This window comes from Bufo bufo, chromosome 1, assembly GCF_905171765.1.
Source record: "Bufo bufo chromosome 1, aBufBuf1.1, whole genome shotgun sequence".
Classification (NCBI taxonomy): Eukaryota; Metazoa; Chordata; class Amphibia; order Anura; family Bufonidae; genus Bufo; species Bufo bufo.
Window position 1 is genome coordinate 114,909,101 of NC_053389.1, and position 25,767 is coordinate 114,934,867.

General features: G+C 47.4%; 1 protein-coding gene across 2 annotated transcripts in view; it reads left to right on the forward strand.

The window, feature by feature from the left end:
- The first annotated feature begins 3,044 nt into the window (after positions 1-3,044).
- The window catches only part of LOC120997974 (L-amino-acid oxidase-like), a 39,876-nt gene continuing 17,153 nt past the window's right edge, over positions 3,045-25,767 (forward strand). Inside the window, exons 1-2 of one of the 2 annotated variants that reach the window (XM_040428365.1) lie at positions 3,045-3,143; positions 3,383-3,597. In XM_040428365.1, the coding sequence (XP_040284299.1) occupies positions 3,131-3,143; positions 3,383-3,597 (228 nt within the window). In that variant the 5' untranslated portion in view covers positions 3,045-3,130. The other variant, XM_040428374.1, reaches the window with a different exon arrangement.

Genomic DNA, 25,767 nt, shown 5'->3' on the forward strand with positions numbered 1-25,767 from the left:
GAGATGGCGCCTTTTTTGCAGGGTGAGCCACGAAAGGTCCTGATATAGTTGCACTTGCGCCCCCTTAAAGTCAATAGCCCCCAATACCCGGGCCTTGGCCATTATGTTCTCTTTCACCTGGTAATCTGTGATCCGGCAGATGACATCCCGGGGCTGTGCTGTCACATTTTTGGGTCGCAGGGCCCTATGAGCACGTTCCATTTTGATGACATGGGTGGATGGGGCCTCTAAAATAGAATTAAATAGCTCATTCAAAACCTCATGTAAGTTTTCCTCAGATTCTGGTTCAGGCAGACCCCGCACCCTGATATTATGTCTGCGGCCGCTATTATCCAGGTCTTCCAAGTGTCTGGAGTTATCTCGGACCACTTGGGTGCACTGTACAACAGTAGATTGAAGGTGGGCAATGTATTTGCGGGTAGTATCATGCTCTATTTCCAGAGAATCCACCCTTGCTGTAACTTGTTGAAAATCCTGGCGTAGGGACGATATTTCAGCTTTGAACGTGTCCCTAACTTCTGCTATTAAATTTTTAAAGTCCTCCTTAGTAGGGAGATGTTGCAACGATTGCCTTAAGGAGGCTGAGGCCTGTGACAATTGCAGAGCGCCATCTTCCACCTCATCGTTGATATCAGACTGCGAATCCCAGGGCATATCATCCCCCCCACTTTTCTCCTTACCCTGGTTGTGATCAGGGTCTTCAGAGCTGTCCGCCCAATCTTTCCTGCGCTGTGTTGGAGTGGCTAAGGGGTTAATGCGCTTCGGCGCCATTTTAGGCGGCATGGCAGGTCTGTAATCTGTCTCCTTTAGCTGCTTCACCTCCTCCACTGACCCCCTTTGCCCCCTTGGTTTATAGGAGAACTCCTCTGCTAGTGGAGACAGAGGAGAGCGGCTTACTGGTACGGAGGCACTGTTAGAAGCGCGCTGCAGCAGGGGTGAGTCACTTCCCTCTTCTGCTGTGATGGCTCCCGATTCGCGCCTCAGGTGTCCCAGCGACGCGGGAACAGCAGCGCGGCGGTCCAGGTAAATTGCTATGTCCTGGGACTTCACGTGGGGTGCCGGGCTGCCTCTAGCTTTTCTGGAGTGCAGCGATTTCCCCATGGGAGCCAGGCACAGGGCTAATGTGGCTCGTTTTCAGCGTCTGGGCAGCGGAGCTCCTCACTTACACGTCCATCTTGCCGGACGGTCAAGCCACGCCCCCGACGTTCCAATTTTTATTAATAATATCCCTGATACGGGGGCAGTGGACAGAGTAAGTGGTGGAAAAAGCAAACCTATACTGATCACTGTAATCTTTCTTATTAAAATGATCACTAGTTTTTTCATCTTTATTTGTTACACTGACATCTCTTACTTCCTCCCTTTGTTTAAACAACAGATCCTTTGCATATCCTTTCTCCCTAAACCTTTCGAGGATTATGTCACTTTGTGATTCAAAATCATCAGCCTCAGTGCAGTTGCGTTTAATGGGCTGTAATTGCCCTTTAGGCACATTTTGGATCTATGGTCTATAATGGCAACTGCTCCTGTCAATGTAACCATTGCGATCTGTAGGTTTAAAATAGGTTTTTGTTTTTATCCTCCCTTGTTTGACCGTAATTTCCAGATCCAAGAAATGGATCATCCTTTTGCTAATATTCTCAGTGAATACAATATTCCAGGGGTTATCATTGATATATACAATGAACTCTTTAAGCGCGGTTTCTGTGCCACGCCAAATGCAGCTGCAGTCGTCGATATACCTCTTCCATAATTGCAGACAACCTGCTTCATTCTCCACACACACCAGTGGGTCAATATAAAAATGTTCCCAGTATGACATAAAAATATTCGCAAAACTGGGTGCGAATTTCGCACCCATCGCAACACCCGATACTTGCAAATAAAAATTATCCTCATACCAAAAATAATTATGAGTGAGGCAGTACTTAATGCAATCCACAATAAATGTTTTATGCTCCTCACTCATCTTCTCATCCTGGTCCATATAAAAACGTACACCCTTTAGTCCTATTTCATTGGGTATTATGGTGTATAAGGAAGTAACATCAAGTGTCACCATATACGTATTATCTGGAAGTGCACTAAACCCCTTAAGGATTTCCAGGATCTGCCCCGTATCTCTAAGGTAGGAAGGGGTCGTAGGCACATATTTCTGTAAAAATATGTCAATATATTCTGAGACCCTACTAGTTAAAGAATCCAACCCTGAGATTATGGGCCTCCCTGGCGGCTTTTCAGCCTTTTTGTGTACCTTAGGGAGATAGTATATTATTGGAGTTCTCGGGTGAGCATGGTTGAGGTATTGGAATTCTTTCTTATTTAGGACCCCTTGTGCAAAGCCCCTATCAAGAAGGACCTTAAGTTCACTTTTGTATTTGACGACTGGATCTGTTCTTAATGTCTTATATGTATTGTCATCACTGAAAATTCTAAGCATTTCCATATTGTAATCCACTTTATCTAAAAATACAACCCTCCCCCCTTATCAGCTGGTTTCAACACCACTAGTTCGTTTTTTTCCATGCCCCTTAATGCCTCCTTCTCTTTTTTACTCAAATTATCCATAACTCTGTCTCCATACTTAATTTCATCTAATCCTTTTAAAACGCCCCGTTTGAAAGCCTCTATACATTCATTATCCTTATTGACTTGATAGAAAGTGGATTTGTTCCTCAAGTCTGTGTAGATCCTACTATTGTCTGTTTGTGTGGTCTGTATAGGGTTTTCATCAGATACTTACTTTGTAAGTCTTGTGAAGGATATGGTGCCGTACATTGAAGTTTTATAACAGCTGCCTGCTGGAGATTGTGTTGAAGTCTGCATTGTGTCTATTATTGCTGGTTTCAGCGCGGCCCCTGCAACTACTTGTGGATTTGACTGTTTTAAGGAGACTGAACCTACTCCTGGATAAGGGTTCCGCTGCTTATTTGTGACTGTGCATCCAGCCCCCCCCCCCCTTTTTTCCTATCTTCAGTTCTCAAATTCAAATTAGTCTACTAATTACTACCTACTGGATGGCGTCTCTACTCTGTGCCAAATGGCACAGTTTCTAATCTAACCTGTTTTGGACATGATATAAGAAGCATGAGCATAGTAAAGCGGAGTCTTTAAACTACAGGGTTGGGACATGGAAAGCCTTGGTAATTGTGACACATACCTCTTCACGATATTTTACATCTATCCATGTAGGCAAACAATGTGTTGCAGAACAGTAGATGACACTGTGTTAAAAGGATTTTTGCCTAAACATCACCCTCTTGTCCATGGGCTGTGTCCGGTATTGTAGCTCATCCACATTCCATGAAGACTTGTTTGCAGGGATCTCTTTACTTAATATAATGTAATGACTTCTTTGACTATTTTGTTTTTTTGCACACAGTTCTCGTCTCTCTGCTGCTCTGGACAATCATTGGTGGGAGCAGGGGTGATCTGCTCCAGGAGTGCCTAAAGGATCCCGACTATGAAGAATATATGGATATTGTCAAGTATGGATTGCCATCTTCTAAGATGCTTAATCCGAAGCACATAGTGATTGTTGGTGCTGGGATGTCTGGACTCTCAGCAGCCAAAACTTTACAGGATGCAGGACACAGAGTAAGTAACCCCTCTTCACATTCTCATCTTCTTGGTAGTGTTTGGATAGACAGACCACCAGAAGCAGGAACACATTTTTTATTTTTCTATGGAACCTAGCTTCTCAATTAATATCTAAGTTGAAGCATACAAAATCTGCTAGCTTACTAAGGTTGTCCATACAAATGTGATAAGGCACTTGTTTGGCCCACAGCTATCTCTCTCGACTACCCCATAAGCCATTCTTGTCAAATCTTCTAGAATGACTGAGACTCACAGAAAAATGGGAGATCTCATGGACTCCTGGAATAGAAGGCTGGTCTTTAGGGTGCAGCATTTTCCTTATAACATCCTTACGTCGTTTGGCATCAGGGTTGGTGTTGGTGTTAAAAGGGTTCTGGAAATTTCTCTTCCTTTAGGAGGTCTGTTCAGGGAGTCTGTATTTGTTTAGGGTATCCAGGTGGTCTGTATTTAGGAAAGGTGGTCTGTGTTAATTTATAATGTCTGTGTGGATTTAGGGGCTCTGTATTTATTTGGGGGATCTGGTCAGGGGAGGGTCTGTGCTTAGTTAGGGCTTCTAGTATGTGGTATCTATTAGATTACAGTAGTCTATGGGGTATGATCTGGAGTCTACATTCATTTTGGGGCCATGATGAAAGGGGATCATGTGCACTGTGTGCAATTTACATGCCGTAAATAGGGGGCATGCCCTATAGAAATAGCTGGGGCATATGGCAAAATATTTTACTCATTGCGCTGGACGAAACACTTCAGAATCTCCTGATGTAACACAGAATTGGGCTTGTTGAGATCCAACATGGTAATTGTTCTTTCTGCCTATGGCAGATGTCATGGAACTGTTGAACTCCCTGCAAATATATCAGATTTCCTGCCTATCCTGCTCTAATCAGCAAGTTTGTCCCAATTTATTCTTATATTTGTGCCACGCTAAGACCAGTTTCAGACATGTTCTGTGTGGGAGCTGGATTTCTTGATTTCTTTATGGACACTGCTCATCTGAAGTGGATTTGCAGCATCATAATGTTTTTTTTTAATCAGATATCTTTTTATTGAGTTTTATCCAAAAACAAACAAAATGCACATCATGTTTACAGTGTCTAAACCAGTTCAGACATATTAGGATATAGTATTGACACGACAATCATAATTGACCAATAAGTAGTACTTAAGTGCATGCCCACAACTAACTCCCCCCCCCCTCACAAGACAATCACAGTAACAATGGATGCCAGATATGCAGGAAGAAGAGTAGAAGTAAAAATTCAAGGTTGGCTCCCTGAAGAGAAGGAGAGCGAAGGGGCTCTTCCGGGGTTGCAACAAGGCCCAATCATCAGCACACATCCTTAGTTAGATTTAGGCATACACCACAATATCATAACTCCAGGTTCCCTAGTATCATACTCCCCCTCAATTATAGATGCATAAGTCCCCTAGTAAGTGCCAACCACAGACTGCAGATTCCAGATCTATCAATCCAGGGACCCCAAATAGCCTCAAATTTCGAGAGGCGGTTTCGCTTGAGACAGACCCCCCTTTCCAGTCTTATAACAACATTCAGTCTTGCTATGTACTCTGCTATAACAGGAGGCAGTGGTTGTATCCACTTGGCTGCCAGTGTTTTACGTGCCTGGTACAACCTATTTATTCCTATAATAATAGGTGTCTGTAGTTGATCAGATTCAAAAATGCCAAGTGAGCACATTTTAAGATCAAGAGGGAAATCTGCACTATACACTTTATTGATTAGCTGTATTACCTCACTCCAATATTCTCTTATTGCACAGCAGCTCCATAGCATATGTAACAGGAGCCTCCTCTATATCCAATCTTAAACAGAAATAGCGGGGTTTTATACACCCTATGGATCAAAAACTTCTGGGACAATCTAGCAGCCTCACTCAGGGATAGGCTCGGGGTCAATGCCAATGTCTCCTCCCATTGAGTATCGGTAATACTCCCAACATCTTTTTCCCATTGTTCCTTTACCCTATGAGGAAAGGCCTTTAGAAACTCCCCATGCAATGATTGATAAATTATTGAGATAGCTCCCCTTACAGATCCTACCGCAACCACAGAGTCAAGCGCCTGATTGGATGTATAGTGCAACGATAGTATTTTGGATTGGGCTTCTAATGCGTGTCTTATCTGTAAGTACTTATAGAAATGACTGGAGGGTAGATCGAACTCAGATCGAGCACAATTGCTGAAATTGCTTCAGGAGGCCCTAGGAGTACAATTGTCCAATGTTCCAAATCCCTTTCCTTACCCATAGGGAGAATCTCTTCAGTTGGGAAAGTTCTGGTAAGACAGGGTTGTTCCATATGTGAGACATATTTAGAAGTCCTGAGACCCCAAGAAGCACTTTAGCCTTAGCCCACACTTTCCTCATTAGCACCAAAGTTGGGGCAGATGCTAATCTTGGACTTCCCCTTCCAGGGCCATCAAGGGTGGGGAGCATCCCGATGCCCATTCAACTAATTGGCCATTTCTTCCCGCTCCTCCAGCCATGTTCCATCCTTTAAAATGCTGCAGTTGGGCTGCAGGAAAATATAATAAAGGGTTGGGCATTGCTAGACCACCCTATTATTTGTTTATTTTCAGGGTTTCATATCAAATTCTACTTCTTTTAGGATTCCACAACAAAAAATGTGTTGTAAAAATAATGCATGGGGATCCATACCGGTGAGTTATGGAGTATATATAGGAGCTGTGGCATTAGCACCATCTTGATCAGATTTCCCCCGCCTACTAGAGACAGTGGCAACTTATGCCAGGAAGCAGCTTTAAGCTTAAATTTAGCCAGTAGTGGCACTACATTGTCTTGTATGTATCTATGTGGATTAATGGACACATCAACTCCAAAGTAATTGAAGGTTGGTATGACAAAGACAGTATCACCGACTTGTTCCTTTTAATAAGCAACTCAGACTGCTTGCCAAATTCTGAAATCAGAGATATGTTAGGGTCTATTTATAAGGCCAGATCTCCTACATACAGCAGCATATCGTCTGCATATAACGAGACCCGCTCCTCTATACCTCCCCTTCTAAAGCCATTTATTAGTGGTATAGTTCTGAGCAGGCTCTATGGCAATGACAAACAGAAGAGGGGAGAAAGGACAGCCTTGCCTTGTCCCTCTCTCTAAGACCAACGCAGGGGACATGCCCCCATTGACCCAGACTCTAGCCCTGGGCTCATTATAAAGGAGTTTCACTACTTTAGGTAAACCAGGCCAAACCCTATTTTTGTCCTAACTGCTCAAAGATACTCCCACTCGACATTATCAAAAGCCTTGGCTGCGTCAAGTAAGAGCATGGCACTAAATCCATCCCCCTCGCCTTCCCCCAACTGAAGGTTAAGGACCAGGCGTCTTAGATTTAAGGATGTGGATTTCCCAGGCATAAAGCCAGATTGATCTTCGTGAATAACAGTTTTAATCATGCTCAATAACCTATTAGCTAGGACCTTAGATAGTACTTTAATGTCCACTGTCAACAGGGAAATAGGCCGGTAAGAATCCACCTGTGTAGGATCCTTACCTGGTTTTGGGATCACCACCACTATCGCCTCTCTCATCGAGCTGGGAAGAATGCCAGTCCGAAGAGAGTCATTGAAGACATTCAGGAGATGTGGGAGTAAGATCTCTTGGAGTTTCTTGTAAAATTCTCCTGGCAAGCTATCCCCACCGGGCGCCTTCTCATTAGGGAAAGAACTCAAGTTCATCTCAAGTTCCTCCAGCGAGATTTCCCCATCAAGCAGCTGTCTATGCGCCACAGAAAGAGTAGGCATGGATATGGCTGATAAATAATCATCTCTGTCTGTCGAATCAACCATCAGCTTAGACTTATATAGTAACATAGTAACATAGTATATAAGGCCAATAAAATACATTTGTCCATCCAGTTCGGCCTGTTATCCTGCAAGTTGATCCAGAGGAAGGAAAAAAACAAAACTGTGAGGTAGAAGCCAATTTCCCCCACTTAAGGGGGAAAAAATTCCTTTCTGGATCCAATCAGACAATCAGAATAACTCCCTGGTTCAACGACCCATCTCTAGTAGCTATAGCCTGTAATATTATTACACTCCAGAAATACATCCAGGCCCCTTTTGAACTCTTTTAGTTAACTCACCATCACCACCTCCTCAGGCAGAGAGTTCCATAGTCTCACTGCTCTTACCGTAAAGAATCCTCTTCTATGTTTGTGTACAAACCTTCTTTCCTCCAGACGCAGATTTCTCCTTGTCACAGTCACAGTCCTGGGGATAAATAGATGATGGGAGAGATCTCTGTACTGACCCCTGATATATTAATGGTACTTTCACACCAGCGTCGCTGTATTCTGGCAGGCAGATGTAGCAGAGCTGTATAGGAAACTGGTCAGCCACAGTGCTAGAGGGGACTGGGAAAGACAGATGTAGCAAAGCTGTATAGGAAACTGGTCAGCCACAGTGCTAGAGGGGACTGGGAAAGACAGATGTAGCAAAGCTGTATAGGAAACTGGTCAGCCACAGTGCTAGAGGGGACTGGGAAAGACAGATGTAGCAGAGCTGTATAGGAAACTGGTCAGCCACAGTGCTAGAGGGGAATGGGGAAGACAGATGTAGGAGAGCTGTATTGAAAGCTGTTCAGCCACAGTGCTAGTGGGGGAGGGGAAGACAGATGTAGCAGAGCTATATATGAAGCTGGTCAGCCACAGTGCTAGAGGGGACTGGGAAAGACAGATGTAGCAGAGCTGTATAGGAAACTGGTCAGCCACAGTGCTAGAGGGTAATGGGAAAGACAGATGTAGGAGAGCTGTATTGAAAGCTGTTCAGCCACAGTGCTAGTGGGGGAGGGGAAGACAGATGTAGCAGAGCTATATATGAAGCTGGTCAGCCACAGTGCTAGAGGGGACTGGAGAAGACAGATGTAGCAGAGCTGTATAGGAAACTGGTCAGCCACAGTGCTAGAGGGGACTGGGAAAGACAGATGTAGCAGAGCTGTATATGCATCTATACAGATACATGGTCTAAGGTGTATACACAACTGTAGTAGAGCTGTAATGGAAACAAATCTGCATCAGTGCTGGTGGGTGAAGGATGGTAATATTTTATGGGAGGCAAAAGCACAGATCATTTGGCTACTAGCTAACATGCTTTTGGGCTGATGTATAGTAGTGAATTATTGTGCAGTACGCAGCCCTGCAGGGTATTGCGATTGTGAGGTCACGGTTACTTAGGCAAACGAGGGTTGCTCTGGGTTTCTCACAGTTTGTAGGGGAACCCTGGGCAGGCGTACAGCAGTGATGGAGAGGCTGGCACAGGGGTCCTCTGGGGCACTCTCTGTATATAGGGACCAGGCCTGATGGTGGGTGAGGTGCCCTGGATGTTGCAGATATTTAATGTGCCGGGGGCAAGGTCCCTTTAAGGTTCGTTACGCCAGTGCCTGTAACGGTGGCACACCGGTTGATGATAGTGGTAATAAGTGAGGAACACGTTGTTGTGGTGAACCAAAATTTCCTTTACTGGAAACAGTTAACTTTATACAGTCTTTTGTAAGTTCCAGGTACAGCAGCAGTAATAAGCAGGCTTTATAAATATATGGCAGGCACAATGTTCTTGCAAGATACACAGAGGGTAAAACACTCACAGACCAGGCTGCACTTCTCCTCAGAAATCCTGTGCACTATTCCTCAGAACTCCTGGCTGTCTTTATCCCAAGGCCCGTATGCCCTAATGTTGGCTTTATCCTTTGTAGAAAACTTCCTCAGGTATATATCCTTGCTTTAGGTAAAATACTTCTGCCCTTCAGCACTCTTGTCTAGCTGGAATACTGGCTCTGCTCTGCTTGGTTATGGGAACTTGGTTTCTCAGGAGGCAACTCTTCCCCTGGTGTCAATCTTCTGAGCTAGCTCTGGCTCAATATCCTCAGGCAGGCTGATCCACGCTTACTAGCCTCCTGGTGTCAACTAGAAACCTGGGCTGTCTAGTTACATGTCAGAGCATGCACCTCAGCCCCACTCTGGCTAAAGTGTCTTCTGGCTTCTGACTCTACACACCTCCCTGCACAGGACCTGGCTATATATATTAGGGGTTCCCTACCTCCCTCTACTGTCTTGGAGGAGGAACTACACCCTAACAGGCCTGATACACATTTAAACAGGGAAAATGCACATAAATAACATGAAGAAAGTGACATTTTGCATATAAAACACAATAGCCCTGTTCCACAGGAGGTGGAGTACGACGTGGCCCAATTGACCCTTGTGTAGTGCCCACATTTACCTAGTGGGACACTACATTGTTTTGCTGCACAGAATGGGTTTTGTGTGTAAAACTGTATTAGAATGCAGGACAGCCACATGTTTCACTGACCATTGCTCCCAGAGTGATGATTCCCCAGCAGGAGGGATGGGCTTCACAGACACTGCAGGCAGCCAGACTGATGACTCATACTATCCACATGAATGAGCAGGCAAGGACTGAGTTCTCAGTGTGATGTCAGGTGTGGCCGGCCTTCACTCAAGCTGCCTAAGCCCGCCCTCCAGAAAAGAACCAGCCCAGTGCCGCTTACCCCGAGCGAGCCATTGCACAGCCCAATGGAAAACATACATAATGTCTCGGCTACCCCCCAAAAACACCCATCCTACCCAAACAAACCCGCTAACAATACAGCCATTTCTCCCTGCAGTGGAGAAGCTGGGGTAAAAGAAATTCCTGATCCCGGAATGTAGATACAGACTAACAGAACTAGCATAGAATCTGCCCCAGTAGTGCTGCTTCAGCGTTGGGACCTGGCACATCTCAATATTGTAACCTGCCGCAGTACAGAACAACAAAAACCAGATGAAACGAAAGGCTGAAAGGAAGGTAATAAAGAAACTCCCCCTGCCCAGTGCAACTTTTATCCAACAGACAGTCTTATTAGGAACTGGTATGTAACCAGCTAACCCACAAAGTATTGGACGCAGCTCAAATACCACATAGAGTCCACAGTGTCCTTAAGTGTTGCCACGCAGATCCTTCTCATGAGCGTCTAGCCACTGACACGCTGCTGCTGGAATATCAAACATATGCGTCGTATCTCCTGCCACCACACGCAGTCCGGCGGGGTAGATCATTGAATAGGGTAGCTGTTTTTTTTTACATCTAGGAAGTGTGCTCTTCGTTTTTGTACCTCCGCAGAAAAATCTGAAAACAAGGATACACGATTGCCATTGATAGTAAGATCTGCACAGTCTCGTGCTCCTCTCAAAATTGCATCCCGAACTCTAAAATGCAGAATTTTGATCAGAAGAGGTCTCGGTGGTTAAATGGTACACGGTGAGCCCGCTCAATAGTGAATAGGGGAGACAGTCTCTCTCTTCCAATTTTATAAGCAAGAACTGGCGTAACACTAACTATAGGGGTTGCAGCTGCGACCGGACCCCTATGCCAGGGGGGCCCAGAGGTGGTACTGTACTTACAGTGGTACTGTACTTTTCCCTTTATAAGATGCAGTGCATCTTATAAAGGGATTACTAGTGAGCGCTTCCATAATGGAAGCGCTCACTAGTCTGCAGGAGGAGGGGGAGAGAAGCGCTTTGAGCGCTGTACAGTACTTACCCCTCGTCCTGCTCGCTACTCTTAGGGCCAGCGCTGCTGTGTCCTGACTGCCTGGATCGTCAGGACGTACAGAGGGCGCTCTGACCTGACGCTGCAGGAGGTCAGGTGACTGCAGCGCGGGCCCTGAGAAGAGAAGACAGCCAGGACAGGGAAAGTGGCGGCAGGAGAGGTAAGTTACTTTATTATTTTACAGTCTGATCTGAGGTCTGATATAGAGGTCTAATGGGGGTCTGGAGAAGTCTAATGGGGGTCTGGAGTGGTCTATGGGGGGTCTCGAGTGGTCTATGGGGGTCTGGAGGTCTGACTGGGGGGTCAGGAGGTCTGACTGGGGGTCTGGAGAGGTCTAATGGGGGTCTGGAGAGGTCTAATGGGGGTCTGGAGGTCGAATGGGGGTCTGAATGTGGGGTCTGGAGGTCTAATGGGGGGTCAGGAGGTCTGACTGGGGGTCTGGAGAGGTCTGATTGAGGGTCTGTAGATCTAATGGGGGTCAGATATCGGGGTCTGGAGGTCTAATGGGGGTCATATATGGGAGTCTGGAGGTCTGATATAGGGGTCTGGTATGAGGTCTGATATGGGGTCTGGAGGTCTGATATGGGGGTCTAAAGGTCTGACTGGGGGATCTGGAGGTCTGATGGTTTGACTGAGGGGTCTTGAGGTCTGACTGAGGGGTCTGAAGGTCTGACTGGGGGTCTGGAGAGGTCTAATGGGGGTCTGGAGAGGTCTGATTGGGGGTCTGGAGGTCTAATGGTGGTCTGGAGGTATGATTGGGGGCCTGAAGGTCTAATGGGGTCAGATATGGGGGTCTGGAGGTCTAATGGGGGTCAGATCTGGAGGTCTAGTGGGAGTCTGGCGGTCTAATGGGGGTCTGGAGGTCTAATATGGGGGTCTGGTCTGAGGTCTGATATGTGGGTCTGGATGTCTGATATGGTGGTCTGGAGGTCTAATGGGGGTCTTATATGGGGGTCTTATCTGAGGTCTGATATTGGGTCAGGGTCTTACATGTAGGTCTAATGGGGGTCTGATCTGAGGTTTAAAACTGGAATCTTATATGGGGTCTGACATAGAGGTCTAAAGGGGTTTGTGGTACCAGTATTTTCAGGGGGACTGTTTCTGCAGGAAAGTATTGGGTAGCACAGTGGACACAGTATTGGGGGTGGCAGGATGGGGTGTTGAGAAGGTGGGAGGATGATGGAAAAGTAGGAAAATAAGATGTCTGTTTGTTAAACTCTGCAGAGATGAGGCGCGGCTGAAAGAAGTCACCATGGTGGTCTGTTCTAACAGGAGAAGAAGAGGAAAGAGAATATCTACATCAGAGAGGAGAAGTCACTGGATGTAAGAGGTATGTGGTGCTGTATGACACTGTATGTTCTGTAGCGCTGTATGTAATGTTTTCCAAGTACGGTATGTCTTTAAAGTGGTTGTCCGCTTTTTTTTTTTTTTTTTTTTTATGAGCGCTGCCTTCTCTGCTCTGTTTAGCTGCTCATCACTGAAAATGCTATGGCAAGCAGGTGAACACAACAGAGAAAGCAGCTCTCATATGAGCGCTGCCCTCTCTTCAAACAGCTGATCGTTGGGGGTGCCGGAGGACCCCGGCCGATCTGATATTGATGACCTATTCTGAGAATAGGTCATCAGTAGTAAAAAGAGAGGACTGGAGGGAAGGGGTTAGTTTGAGAATTTGGCATGGGGGGGCCGTTTCAATATTTGCCTCAGGCAGCGGAAAAGCTAGGTGCACCAACGCGAGTGAAAGGGGGGGTCCAAGCTGAACTCTTGCACCAGGGCCCATGAGCCTTTAGCTACGCCCCTGTCAGCAAGCCATTTACGTAACAGCATGAGCTCCCTCAGCGTGTTCAGGCACACCAATTATTCGGACATTATTACGTCTCAGTCTATTCTCAAGATCATCAGATTTAGATATAAGCAGTGAGATATTGTGTATTACACACTGAAGGTCTCTTTTTACAGGCGGTACCTGATCCTCCATTGTACTTAGGGTACTTTCACACTAGCGTTTTTGTTTTCCGGTATTGAGTTCCGTCACAGGGGCCAGTTTTATCCTAATGCATTCTGAATGGAGAGCATTCCGTTCAGTATGCATAAGGATGTATCAGTTCAGTCCCTCTTACGTTTTTTGGCCGGAGAAAATACTGCACCATGCTGCAGTTTTCTCTCCGGCCAAAAATCCTGAACACTTGCCGGAATGCTGGATCCGGCATTAATTTCCATAGAAATGTATTAATGCCGGATCCGGTACCAAGTGTTCTGGAAAAAACGGATCCGGTTTCCCGGTCTGTGCATGCGCAGACCTTTAAAAATGCAAAAAAAATAAAATACCAGATCCGTTTTTCTGGATGACACCGGAGAGCCGGATCCGGTATTTCAATGCATTTGTCAGACGGATCCGCATCCGGCTGACAAATGCATCCGCTTGCCTGCCGGAATCCTCTGCCGCAAGTATGAAAGTACCCTTAGTCGGCCCTCCATCTCACCGATCCGCTCCTTCACTTGCCTCATGTCTTGTCTGATAAGTAAAATGTGCAGCGTACTCGAGTTGTGTGCAATGGGTGTTTCTGGGTGATGTAGTGCAATATACACTAACCTGGTACGGCTGACTCTCTGCAAGGGCAGGTGATGATATAAAATGTTCGTGACGCCAGTGCCAAGTAAACGGTGGCACGCCGTTTGCGGATAGCAGGAATAACTTGAGAAACACGTGGTGTTAAAGCAGAACTCCAACTTTAGTAGGTTTCATAGAGACAATAATGGAATCGCAGTTCCTTGGCATACAGTCGATTTTGCAATACGGTTGATGCAGGCAATTACAGATTTAGCAAGGTGATTACAGAGTGTTGAACACAGGACTTGCAGTACAGGAGCTTGCACTCTATTTCTGTCTGATCCTGGAATATAGCATATCTTCACCAAGGCCCAATAACCTAGTTCTGGCTTTATATCCTTGGTTGTAGCTTTATAAAAGTATCTCCTCTGTTATTCTTAGTACCTCTTGCTTTCCTGATCTTTGCCTCGGTCCCTCTCAGCTTTCTCAGACTCTTTAGCTAAGATATTCCTGTTTCTGCATAGGGGAATTCAGGAGGGAATCTTCTCCTGGACAGCAGGCTTCAGGCCTGGACTTGTCTCAGACATTGTCTAATCTCCAACTGTAGATTACAGACACTAGACTCCGTCTGCCTTCTACTTCCCTGACTGGGCCTTATATAAACTAGGGCTCTCTAGCTCCCTCTATTGACTAGAAGCTGGAATGACACCCCTAGCAAGCCTGTACATGCAAGTGTCATAGTAACAGGGAAACACACAGCATTGCATTACATGACATTTTATAAAACTGACATATACCAACTTCTCCATAACTAAGGAGGGACGACAGCACACCAAGTGACACTTTGGTAGTGACGGGTATTACAGTTCCCGTACACTACATACCCCACTGCTTTAAGCTGAGTACGACCTCGTACTCCATCATGGGTCGCCCAACTGGAATCTCTACCTGAAATAGAAAATAGAGACATGCAGGCATACATACATGTAATTCATCTGTATTTACATTTACATCAGGTCCAATTGGCAAAGGTGAAGGGTAGTGACAAGGGGCGTCGTTCTCTTCTCTCAGGATAATGAATGGAACGGGGGCGCTGACCTGGCACAGCGTAACATTATAACCAGGATAGTCCATGACAATGAATAAGTCCACGATAGAACAGCAAAATGGATAAAACAGTATAAAAGTTCTTGGAGGCTCAAAGAACAAACATGAGTCCGTACCCAGGCCATTTCTTATGAAAACACAGAGGCTCTCATACCGTGGAGTCCATCCCTGGGCACAATACTTCTAAAAGAGTAAGAATCTCAGAGGCTCAGGTCCTTTTGAGTCTGTCTCCGGGCACGGTTCCTTAGTATAAAGTTGCACAATAAAAGGACAGCAAAGACAAGTGCTGTAATACCCCTGATCAACCTGAAAAGGGGGTGAAGGGTAAAAGGTGCAACTAAAGGAACAGGCACAACTTGGTGTGGGGTAAAAAAGCAGGCAGGAGATCCTGGAAACAAACGTGGCCTTGCTGACTTTGTGATTTCAGTGGTCAACACCTACCACTGAGCCGTGGACAGACTGGCAGCCGCAGCAAAGGACCAGAAACGTAGGACTCCTGTCCTGGAAGGATAAACACCAGATTTCTTTGGTGCAATAAATCAAAGGCCTAGCAGGCTGATTTACAGTGGCATATCATAACCACTCGGCTCCGCTGGCAGGTATCGTCTGTAGTATTCTTCTACAGGCGGGTGTGCCCACATAACAGTGTCAGGGGGCAGCTGTAGGGTAAAGGGGCCCCTAATAGGTATTGGCCCCATAGGCCTAGGGGTGAACCCTCTGGTGGACCTTGCCGGTCCTGACATGATCACTGCAGGGTGTAACGTGCTTGGCACCGCCGCAGCAAGCGGTCCGGTGCTCTGGGTGCAGCAGTTTACGGCAATCGCGGGTCCGGTCCGGGGCACTGACGGAGCGGTGGCAACAGAAGGTGGTCTACGGGTGGTGACAGGCACCCTTACCTCATCCTTCCCTGGCGGTGTCCGGATCCTGGCGGTGTGTATCTTGCGTAACTCCCGCAACTTCTCCTCCAGCCGGACGATCTGCTCACCGATGCTCTCTGGATCGGAGTCGCTGCCCTCTGCTGGCGCCGCCGGCGCAGGTACAGACACCGATGGCGCGGACTCGGCCTCTGCGGGTTCAGGCGATGCGTCTGGTCTCCGACCCATCCGGATGTTCTTAAAGGTAGCACTAAGTCCTTTTAACTGTTCCAGCTCTGATATGGTCCTCTCCCGACGAGGCAGCTCGGGGGAAGGATAGGGGCTCACCCATTTCTCCAACACGGTTGGCTGCCAGAAGACATTAGGCCCAATGAAGGAGCTCCGCTCCTGGAAGGCGTGATGGGCCGGCTCTGGAGAGCGTTCAGGTTCCCGCTCGCAGCCAGAGTAGTCTTCTCCTTCTTCTGCCTCCCAGTCCTCAGGTGCTCGCTTGGGACGGGTCACAGCAGTCGCATAAGGGCCTCGCAGGCTCTCGGCAGGGGTGTACTCCACTTCCTCTCCCTCGCGGAGGCTGTGCTGGTACGAAGGGAGGTAGTCTCTTTTGACAGACCTTCGATTCACATAGAGGTCTCTGCCAGTTAGATAGTCCTGGATAAACCCGTAGCCACGGGATTTGTCAAATGACAGCACCACTCCCTTTCTCCTTTCCAGGCGGGGTTGGGTGTGCGTATGCTTCTCATGTATTGTCTTAGTTAGTTCCTCATAGATGATTTTGGTCTTTGTATTCCGCCTTATAGCGGCCTCTCGGATCTCCGCCATCAGGGAGGACCATTTGAAAGATGGTTGGAAAAAGTCCCTCCACGAGCCATAGCAGGGCTCGGGTTCTTTCTCCCTTGGGCGGCAGGCGGGTTGCTCCGGTCCCGGAGAGTAGGCCGGTGGAGCCTCTTCTGGCTCTACACCGATATCAGTCATCTTTGCAATTTCAGGTGCGGACGCTGCAGTAACACTCTGCTCACTATCCAACATGCTCGATCCTTCTGAGGAGAGCGATAGGGTCGCGTCAATTAGAGTAGCCAGCTCCTCCCACTGCACTGGGAGGCCGCCCCCCAGGCATTCCAGTATATGGAAGGCGGTGTCCATGCTGGCAGACATGCAAATATACAGATAAGCAGTGGCGCCTGACCTTGACCTTCTTCCCGCTTTTTCCTCAGAAAGGCGCCAATTTTTCCCGCCTTTTCGGGATGAAGGTGACGCAGCAGTAAATTCAGCAAGCCCAGCAGCCATCTTTGGGTATAAACGCTGTCTATTCACTGACAGCAAGCAGGATTGTTAAAAGTCCACAAAACCACACTCCAATGCGGCGATTTTCTTCCTCTGGATAGCGCAATACCGCACAGCGCTTTTTAGAAGTTTTGGGTACACTTTGGGTAGGATTTTCAGTCCACAAAGTCCACTTGCAATAAACAGGCAAATTGTCACTTTGGTCACAGGGCAACGGTATAAGGCACAAAGTTCACGCTTCTTGCACTGGAAAGCGTGCGTATCCTGTTCGTGACGCCAAAAGAGAGGTGCAGCGTACTCGAGTTGTGTGCAATGGGTGTTTCTGGGTGATGTAGTGCAATATACACTAACCTGGTACGGCTGACTCTCTGCAAGGGCAGGTGATGATATAAAATGTTCGTGACGCCAAAAGAGAGGTGCAGCGTACTCAAGTTGTGTGTAATAGGTGTTTCTGGGTGATGTAGTGCAATATACACTAACCTGGTACGGCTGACTCTCTGCAAGGGCAGGTGATGGTATATAACTGTTCGTGACGCCAGTGCCAATTAGACGGTGGCACGCCGTTTGCGGATAGCAGGAATAAATTGAGGAACACGTGGTATTAAAACCAAACTCCAACTTTAGTAGTCATCATCAATACAGGGACATTAGTGGAATCACAGTTCCTTTGCATGCAGTCGATCTTGCAATACGGTTGATGCAGGCAATTTAGCAAGGTGATTACAGAGTGTTGAACACAGGACTTGCAGTACAGGAGCTTGCACTCTATTTCTGTCTGATCCTGGAATATAGCATATCTTCACCAAGGCCCAATAACCTAGTTCTGGCTTTATATCCTTGGTTGTAGCTTTATAAAAGTACCTCCTCTGTTATTCTTAGTACCTCTTGCTTTCCTGATCTTTGCCTCGGTCCCTCTCAGCTTTCTCAGACTCTTTAGCTAAGATATTCCTGTTTCTGCATAGGGGAATTCAGGAGGGAATCTTCTCCTGGACAGCAGGCTGCAGGCCTGGACTTGTCTCAGACATTGTCTAATCTCCAACTGTAGATTACAGACACTAGACTCCGTCTGCCTTCTACTTCCCTGACTGGGCCTTATATAAACTAGGGCTCTCTAGCTCCCTCTATTGACTAGAAGCTGGAATGACACCCCTAGCAGGCCTGTACATGCAAGTGTCATAGTAACAGGGAAACACACAGCATTGCATTACATGACATTTTATAAAACTGACATATACCAACTTCTCCATAACTAAGGAGGGACGACAGCACACCAAGTGACACTTTGGTAGTGACGGGTATTACAGTTCCCGTACACTACAAATGTCCTCCTTGAGACCCCCATGCGTATTCAAGGAGGTAAGCGCCCTATTGCATTGCGCCAGCGCTACAAAAACATCCTTGATGGTGGGTTCTATCTCAGGAGCAGTCCCCATGTCCAGTACTGTACTGAAATCCGGCTCTGTGACTGGTATAGGGCATGAGCCGGCATTCCCAGTGGCGTCCGTAAGTTTGGATGCCTTGTCTATCTCCAGATCTGGGGTGTTTGCTGAAAGTGTCGAGGAGCAGGCAAACTTTTCTAGCTGCGCAGCCACTTCTGACATCTTCGCAGCTTGCGCGGCGCCATGTTGTTTGGCCGGCGTAGCAAGGCCACATTCCTTCCCCTCCTTTTCTTTGGACTTTTGGCGCGTCATTGCAGCGTACTCAAGTTAGGTGTAGAAATGTTCCTGGGTGTTGTAGTGCAATTGTGACACTAACCTGAGACAGCTGACTCTTTGCAAGGGCAGGTGATGATAAGTAATGTTCATGACGCCAGTGCCAATTAAACGGTGGCACGCCGTTTGCTGATAGCAGGAATAACTGAGGAACCACGTGATGTTAAAACAGAACTCAAACTTTAGTAGTCATCATACATGGACATAGATGGAAGCGCAGTTCCTTTGCAGACAGTTGGTTGCAGTACATTTGATGCAGGCAATATATAGCAAGGTGACTTCAGAGTGTTAAACACAGGACTTGCAGTACAGGCGGCTTGCACTCTATTCCTGACTGATCCTGGAACATAGAAACTCTTCTCCAAGGCCCGATGCCCTAGCTCTGGCGTATATCCTTGGTTTTATAATTATCAAGTACCTCCTCTGTTGTCTTTAGTCCCTCTTGCTTTTCTGGACTTGCCTCTGTCTCTCTCAGCACTGACTCTAGAAACTTCTGAACTCCCCTTCCTAGGCTAGGCCCTGCCTATTTATACTGAACTGGGAGCTCCCTCTGCTGACTGGAACAGGGATTGCCTGCAACAGGCCTAACTGGCTTAAAGGGAAATACACATACAACCTAGCAGTGTCGGGTAACCTACCCGTATGCTGCACACCCCCAGACTTTAACGTGAGTAAGGCCTCGTACTCACACACACCTTCCTGAACCGGCATAACATGGTACATAACTTAAGCATTACATCATGAATATAATAGATAATTATTTCACACAGAAAAACATAACATTAATAACTTCATGACCAAATGACACAAGGGAAAGGGGCGTCTTCTTACTTCTTAGACACGGCCGCTGACCTGGCACAGCGGACTTAGGGTGAACCAGGTTAGTCCATTCTTCTTTGGTGGCAGTATAATAACGGAACTACCCAGGAGTATCCTGTGGGTGTATCACAGGCAAGGGCTCACGTGGAGGAGTCCATTCTTGCGCACAAATGTCAAGTAAAGTATTACCAGTAGCAACTGCTCGAGAGGAGACACCACCAGCATAGTCAAAGTCTCCTAAACGGACTGGCGGACGTCCCCTGGTCATCCGGGTGGACCTTCTCAAAACAGGGGTCTCCTCTTCCCTTAGCAACGAGGTAGAAGAGAGAGGAGCAACAGGAGGGTCTCCATCAGTGAGACCTTGGTCAGGAACAACAGGAACAACAGGAACAACTAGATCCACTAGAGGGGAAACTGGATCCGGGGCATCTTGAACCGGCTCTTCTGGAGGTGAAGATACAGTAGGTGCCAGAGCAGGCACCAGCAAGTTCAACCATGGTGTCAGAAGCCAATGCATGGGATCAGCGTCATACCTCAGATTACTGACAGCCTGCATAGGATCCTCGGGCGGTATTGATGACTCTGACACAGGGGATTCAGATCCAGAACTCTCGGCACTAGGTTCTGGTGTCAGGCAGAGCTTTAACCGGTTTCGGTGTACAATTTGGGATCCCTTGCCTTCCCGGGTGATCTCATAAGTGTGAGTTCCAACATTTGGGATTGCAGTGACAACATAGGGACTTCGCTCCCATTTACTGTCCAGTTTACTGGTACGGCGGTTATTTTTTAACCATACCACAGCCCCTATTGTCAAGGGTTCTGCATGGGCTGCTTGATCATAGTCTCTCTGCTGTCGGTCCCTAGCATAGTCCATACGTTCCTGAACAATGGCTTTGGCTGTATTCAATCGCCTTTGATGTTCAGCAACCCAGTCGGTGTTAGATAATGGGTTAATGCAATCAGGTACGTGTATGTCAATTGAATGATCAGCAGGCAATGTCCCTTGGCGCCCAAACATCAAATAAAAGGGGGTATACCCGGTGGAACAATGTATGGTATGATTGTATGTGAGCATGAGCTGTGGCAACAGATTAGGCCAATCTCCTCTGGTTTCAGGAGGCACGGCCCTCAGCATCTCTATCAAGGTCTGATTCATTTTTTCACATAATCCATTACCTTGAGGATGGTAGGCCGTTGTCCGGATCTTCTTACAGTTGTGTAAGCGGCACAGTTCATGGAACAGATGGGACTCAAAAGCAGGTCCTTGATCGGTGAGGATCTTTTCTGGACATCCGTAGGGCAGGAGGAAGTGCTTCCAGAACAGTTCGGCTGTAGTCTTGGCTGTCTGGTCTCTCACAGGCACCGCTACAACAAACTTAGTGAAATGGTCAATAATAGTCATGGCATAAGTATACCCTGAGCGACTAGGCTCCAGTTTCACATGGTCGATGGCGACAAGTTCAAGAGGACGAGTACTTACAATGTGTCTCAGTGGTGCCCTCTGATCATGGTGCTCACTTCGTTTTAAGGCACAGGCTACACACTCCCGACACCACTTCTCCATGTCTTCTCTCATGCCCACCCAGTAAAACCGCTGGCGGATAGTAGCCTCAGTCTTTTGGACCCCAAAGTGACCGGATTGATTGTGGTACATCTCCAACACCATACCTGCATCTCGTCGGGGTATGAGAATCTGGTGCACTCTCTCGTTGGACACTGGGTCTAGGCTTCTCCGTAGCAATAGGCCCTTTTGTATGAAGAGTTGATGGCGCTGTCTCCACAGTTTGATGAGCTCAGGATCTGCACTCTTACGCCGAATCCTTTCAGGGGCTCTGCCACTAGTAATGAAGTCCAACAACTCACCCAGCACTCTACTTTCAGACTGTAGTTTCACCCACCTTTCTTCTTTAGGATCAGGCCTACTGGAGGGTGAAGGAACTGCAGCTCTGTCATTGGTAGCTCGAGCCTGATCCTGTTGAGCAAATTTGTTATAGAAAGCCGGCATCTCTACATCTTCCCAAGCATCTCGCACATCATCAGGAGCTGTCTCTGTGGGAAGCCTGGATAAAGCATCAGCATTATCATTATTACGTCCAGCACGATATTTTACAGAGAAATCATAGTTGGCGAGGCGAGAGGCCCATCTCTGCTCCAAAGCCCCTAATTTAGCTGTATTTAGATGTGCCAGAGGGTTATTGTCAGTGAATGCAATGAACGGGGTGGCGGCTAGATAATCTTTGAATTTTTCCGTCACTGCCCACACTAAGGCCAGGAACTCTAGTTTGAAGGAACTATAATTCTGGTCATTTTTCTCAGCTCCTTTCAGGGAGCGGCTTGCATAAGCTATCACTCTTTCTTTTCCCTCTTGGATTTGGGCTAACACAGTTCCCAGGCCTCGCTTGCTAGCATCGGTATAAAGATGGAAAGGCTTGCTATAATCTGGATAACCTAACACAGGAGGCTCGGTCAGTTTCTTTTTTAGCAATTGGAACGCTATCTCTCTTTCCTCATTCCACTCAATGGGCACAGGAGTTCTAGGACTTTTCTTGGGTTGCCCCCTCAAGAGTTCCTGGATAGGATCAGCTATTTGAGCAAAATGGGGGATAAACCGTCTATAGTAGCCTGCAAAACCAAGGAAACCCCTCACTTCCTTGACAGTAGTAGGAACCGGCCAATTACGAACAGCCGCTAACTTATCAGGGTCAGGTTGCACGCCCTCTCCGCTTACCACATGCCCCAGGTATCTTACTGCAGGTTTGAGCAGGTGACACTTGGATGGCTTTACCTTCAAGCCATATTTGATAAGGATTTCAAATACTTCTGCCAAATGTTTCAGATGGTCTTCATATGTTTTTGAGTACACAATGACGTCATCTAGATACAGCAGCACTGTTTCGAAGTTTTTGTGACCCAAACACCGCTCCATTAGTCTCTGGAAAGTTCCTGGGGCATTACATAGCCCGAACGGCATACAATTGAATTCATACAGGCCCATGGGAGTGGTGAAAGCAGTCTTTTCCCTATCTGCAGGGGCCATGGGTACTTGCCAGTAGCCACTGGTCAAGTCCAAGGTGGAGAAATAGGCAGAGGAGCCCTGAGCAGTTAGTGACTCCTCAATGCGGGGCAGTGGGTATGCATCCTTGTGGGTTATTTGGTTAATTTTTCTATAATCCACACAGAAACGGATACCACCATCCTTTTTCTTTACAAGGACCAGGGGTGCAGCCCACGGACTACGGCTGTCCCGGATTACATTAGAGTCTTTCATCTCTTGGATCATTTCTTTTACAGTCTGATATGAAGTAGGCGGTAAGGGTCTGTATCTCTCCTTGATAGGAGGGTGAGAGCCATTAGGTATGGTGTGTTGTATGGCACTAACCTCTCCATAGTCAGTAGCATGCTTACTCAAGGCCTGGTGGTGCTCCTTGACAAGCTGTAGAATCCCTTCTTGTTGATGTTGGGGGGTAGTCTCGTCCCCTACATGGAGCTCTTCCCACCAGGGCACTTGTGGCTGGGTCACCGGCGAACATCCGCTGACTGCAGCTGGCGGCTTTTCTGTCACTGGAAGACGAATGATGTCTTGGAAGGACACCTGGGACAGCTGGGCAACACGGCAATGCTTAGTAAGCGCAACAGGATGATCACTCAGGTTAATCAGACGGACAGGTACGTTACCTTGGGAGACGTTCACCAGGCACTTGGCAGCTCTCACATAAGGGTAATCCTCCATCTGGATTGGTTCCACCAGGGCTGGATAATCTCGGCCTTGGACTCCCAGGACAGCACGACACCATAAAAGAGTTTGAGAATTAGGAGGCAAAGTCACAGGCTTAATATCACTAATCCTGGCAGTACAAATTTCTCCTTTCCCATTAGCAAACCTCTGCTGGGCACTTAACACAGTAATAGTCTTTTGAATCACCCTCTTGGATGCAGAGGAAGCAGTGGGCAAAGTCTGGTGTAATACGGCAAGTATTTCTGAATAACAGTTTTTGAAGACATTGGTGCCTAGAATGACAGGATGTCCTCCTCTGTCGCCGGCCTGTACTACTATCACCCCCTGTTGCGGTAAGGTTACTTCTCCCACCTGCAGGGTGGGTTCCCAGTATCCATGAATATTTACTGGTTTGCCATTGCTGGCGATAATCTCCACCCAGGATTCAGGCGGCTGGGTCAATTGGTTGGTGTCCCAGAATCTTTCAAAGGCGGGCAGCTGAATAGTAGTGACCTGAGACCCAGTGTCTAATAGGGCTTCAAAGGAGACCCCGTTGATCTCTATGTTGATTTTAGGATGGGATCCTACATACCGTGGCATCCAATTTGGATCCTTTGGACCTAGTGTTCTACCTCCCGAGGGGTGGTCCTCAGCCTCAGGGGTTGCCCGTTTAACTGCCAGCACGTGGATTCTGTGTGTCCCACCTTTTTGCAGTATGTACACACGGGCCGCTTGCGATTTCTATTACGCCTCCCAGGATCCCTGGGGTGAGTCTCTTGGTATGGAGGTGGGAACGGCCTAGGAGGTGACAGGAACTCTTCTTCTGACATTATGGGTTTTTCCCATTCCTCTATTTTTCTGCACACTCTCTCTAGACTTTTAGTGAGGTGATTTACTTGCTCTGTCAGCATGGCGATAGTATCGGTAGCTGAAGCTTGAACAGCTTGACCGGCCTGAGCTTGGTTAGTGATAAGCGGTTTTGGCCTGCAGGCTGATGACTCAGGTGGGGTGTTCAACTCCGTAGATACTGCTGACCCCAGAATTTTTATAGCCAGTTCTTTAAAGTCCAGAAAGGTACTGTTAGGGTGCTGGGCGGACAGCATCTTTAATTGGGTCCTTATTTGCTCACTAGACACCCCGGTGATAAATTGTTCCCTCAGGGTCTGGTCCTGATTATCAGCCTCCTTGGGATCTATCTGGATTACAGCCCCTAAAGCCTCCTGAAGTGATAGGGCATAGTCACGGAGGGACTCACCGGACTTCTGTTTCTTGCCAAAGAAGTGCATCTTTATCTCTGAGGCAGTCCTTGTTTCAAAAGTGGCCCTGAGGCGGGTGAATATCTGCTCTAGAGTACTCCGTTCAGCAGCAGGCCAGGATAATACCTCTCTGCGGGCAGCTCCCTCCAGTTGCGCTAGCAGGATTTCCATTTGCTGATCGGCTTTTATGGGGTACAGTTTGAATAATGCCAGCAACTTTTCTTTAAAGTCTCTTAGGGTATGGGTCTCTCCTTTATAGCGGGGAAACCATGGGGCCCCGAAATAGTAAGGCATGGTAAAGGGCATCATGCTGTGGGCTATAGAATGATTAGGAGCCGCAAGCTCTCCCGGGGCCGGCTGCTCGGGAACTCCCGGTTCTGACATGTTAGCTTATTGCGATGTGGCCGCTGGTGACTAAAGGGGCCGGAACAATCCCCTTCCCTCCGGTTACAAGTTCTTACCGGTATCGCCGGGCTTGCGCAGGCCAAGTCTCGAGAGATTCCGGACGTCCTGAGTACGCGATGATGTAGAAGAAACCGGGCCGCGGCGGTGCGATGATGACGAGGGGCGGGATTTTCTGTGTCTTTGAAGGGATCCGCCCACGAAGGTCCTCAGCAGCGCGGGAAACTTTACTCCAGGCGGCCGGTGGCCATCTTTTAGCAAGAAACGCTGTCTATTCACTGACAGCAAGCAGGATGGTAAAAAGTCCATAAAACCACACTCCGATGTGGCGATTTCCTTCCTCTTGATAGCGCAACACTGCACAGCGCTTTTTGGAGGTTTTAGGGACACTTTTGGTATGTTTTTCAGTCCACAAAGTCCACTTTAATAAAACAGGCAATTTGTCACTTTGGTCATAGGGCAACTGTATAAGGCACAAAGTTCACGCTTCTTGCACTAGAAAGCGTGCGTATCCTGTTCGTGACGCCAAAAGAGAGGTGCAGCGTACTCAAGTTAGGTGTAGAAATGTTCCTGGGTGTTGTAGTGCAATTGTGACACTAACCTGAGACAGCTGACTCTCTGCAAGGGCAGGTGATGATAAGTAATGTTCGTGACGCCAGTGCCAATTAAACGGTGGCACGCCGTTTGCTGATAGCAGGAATAACTGAGGAACCACGTGATGTTAAAACAGAACTAAAACTTTAGTAGTCATCATACATGGACATAGATGGAAGCGCAGTTCCTTTGCAGACAGTTGGTTGCAGTACATTTAATGCAGGCAATATATAGCAAGGTGACTTCAGAGTGTTAAACACAGGACTTGCAG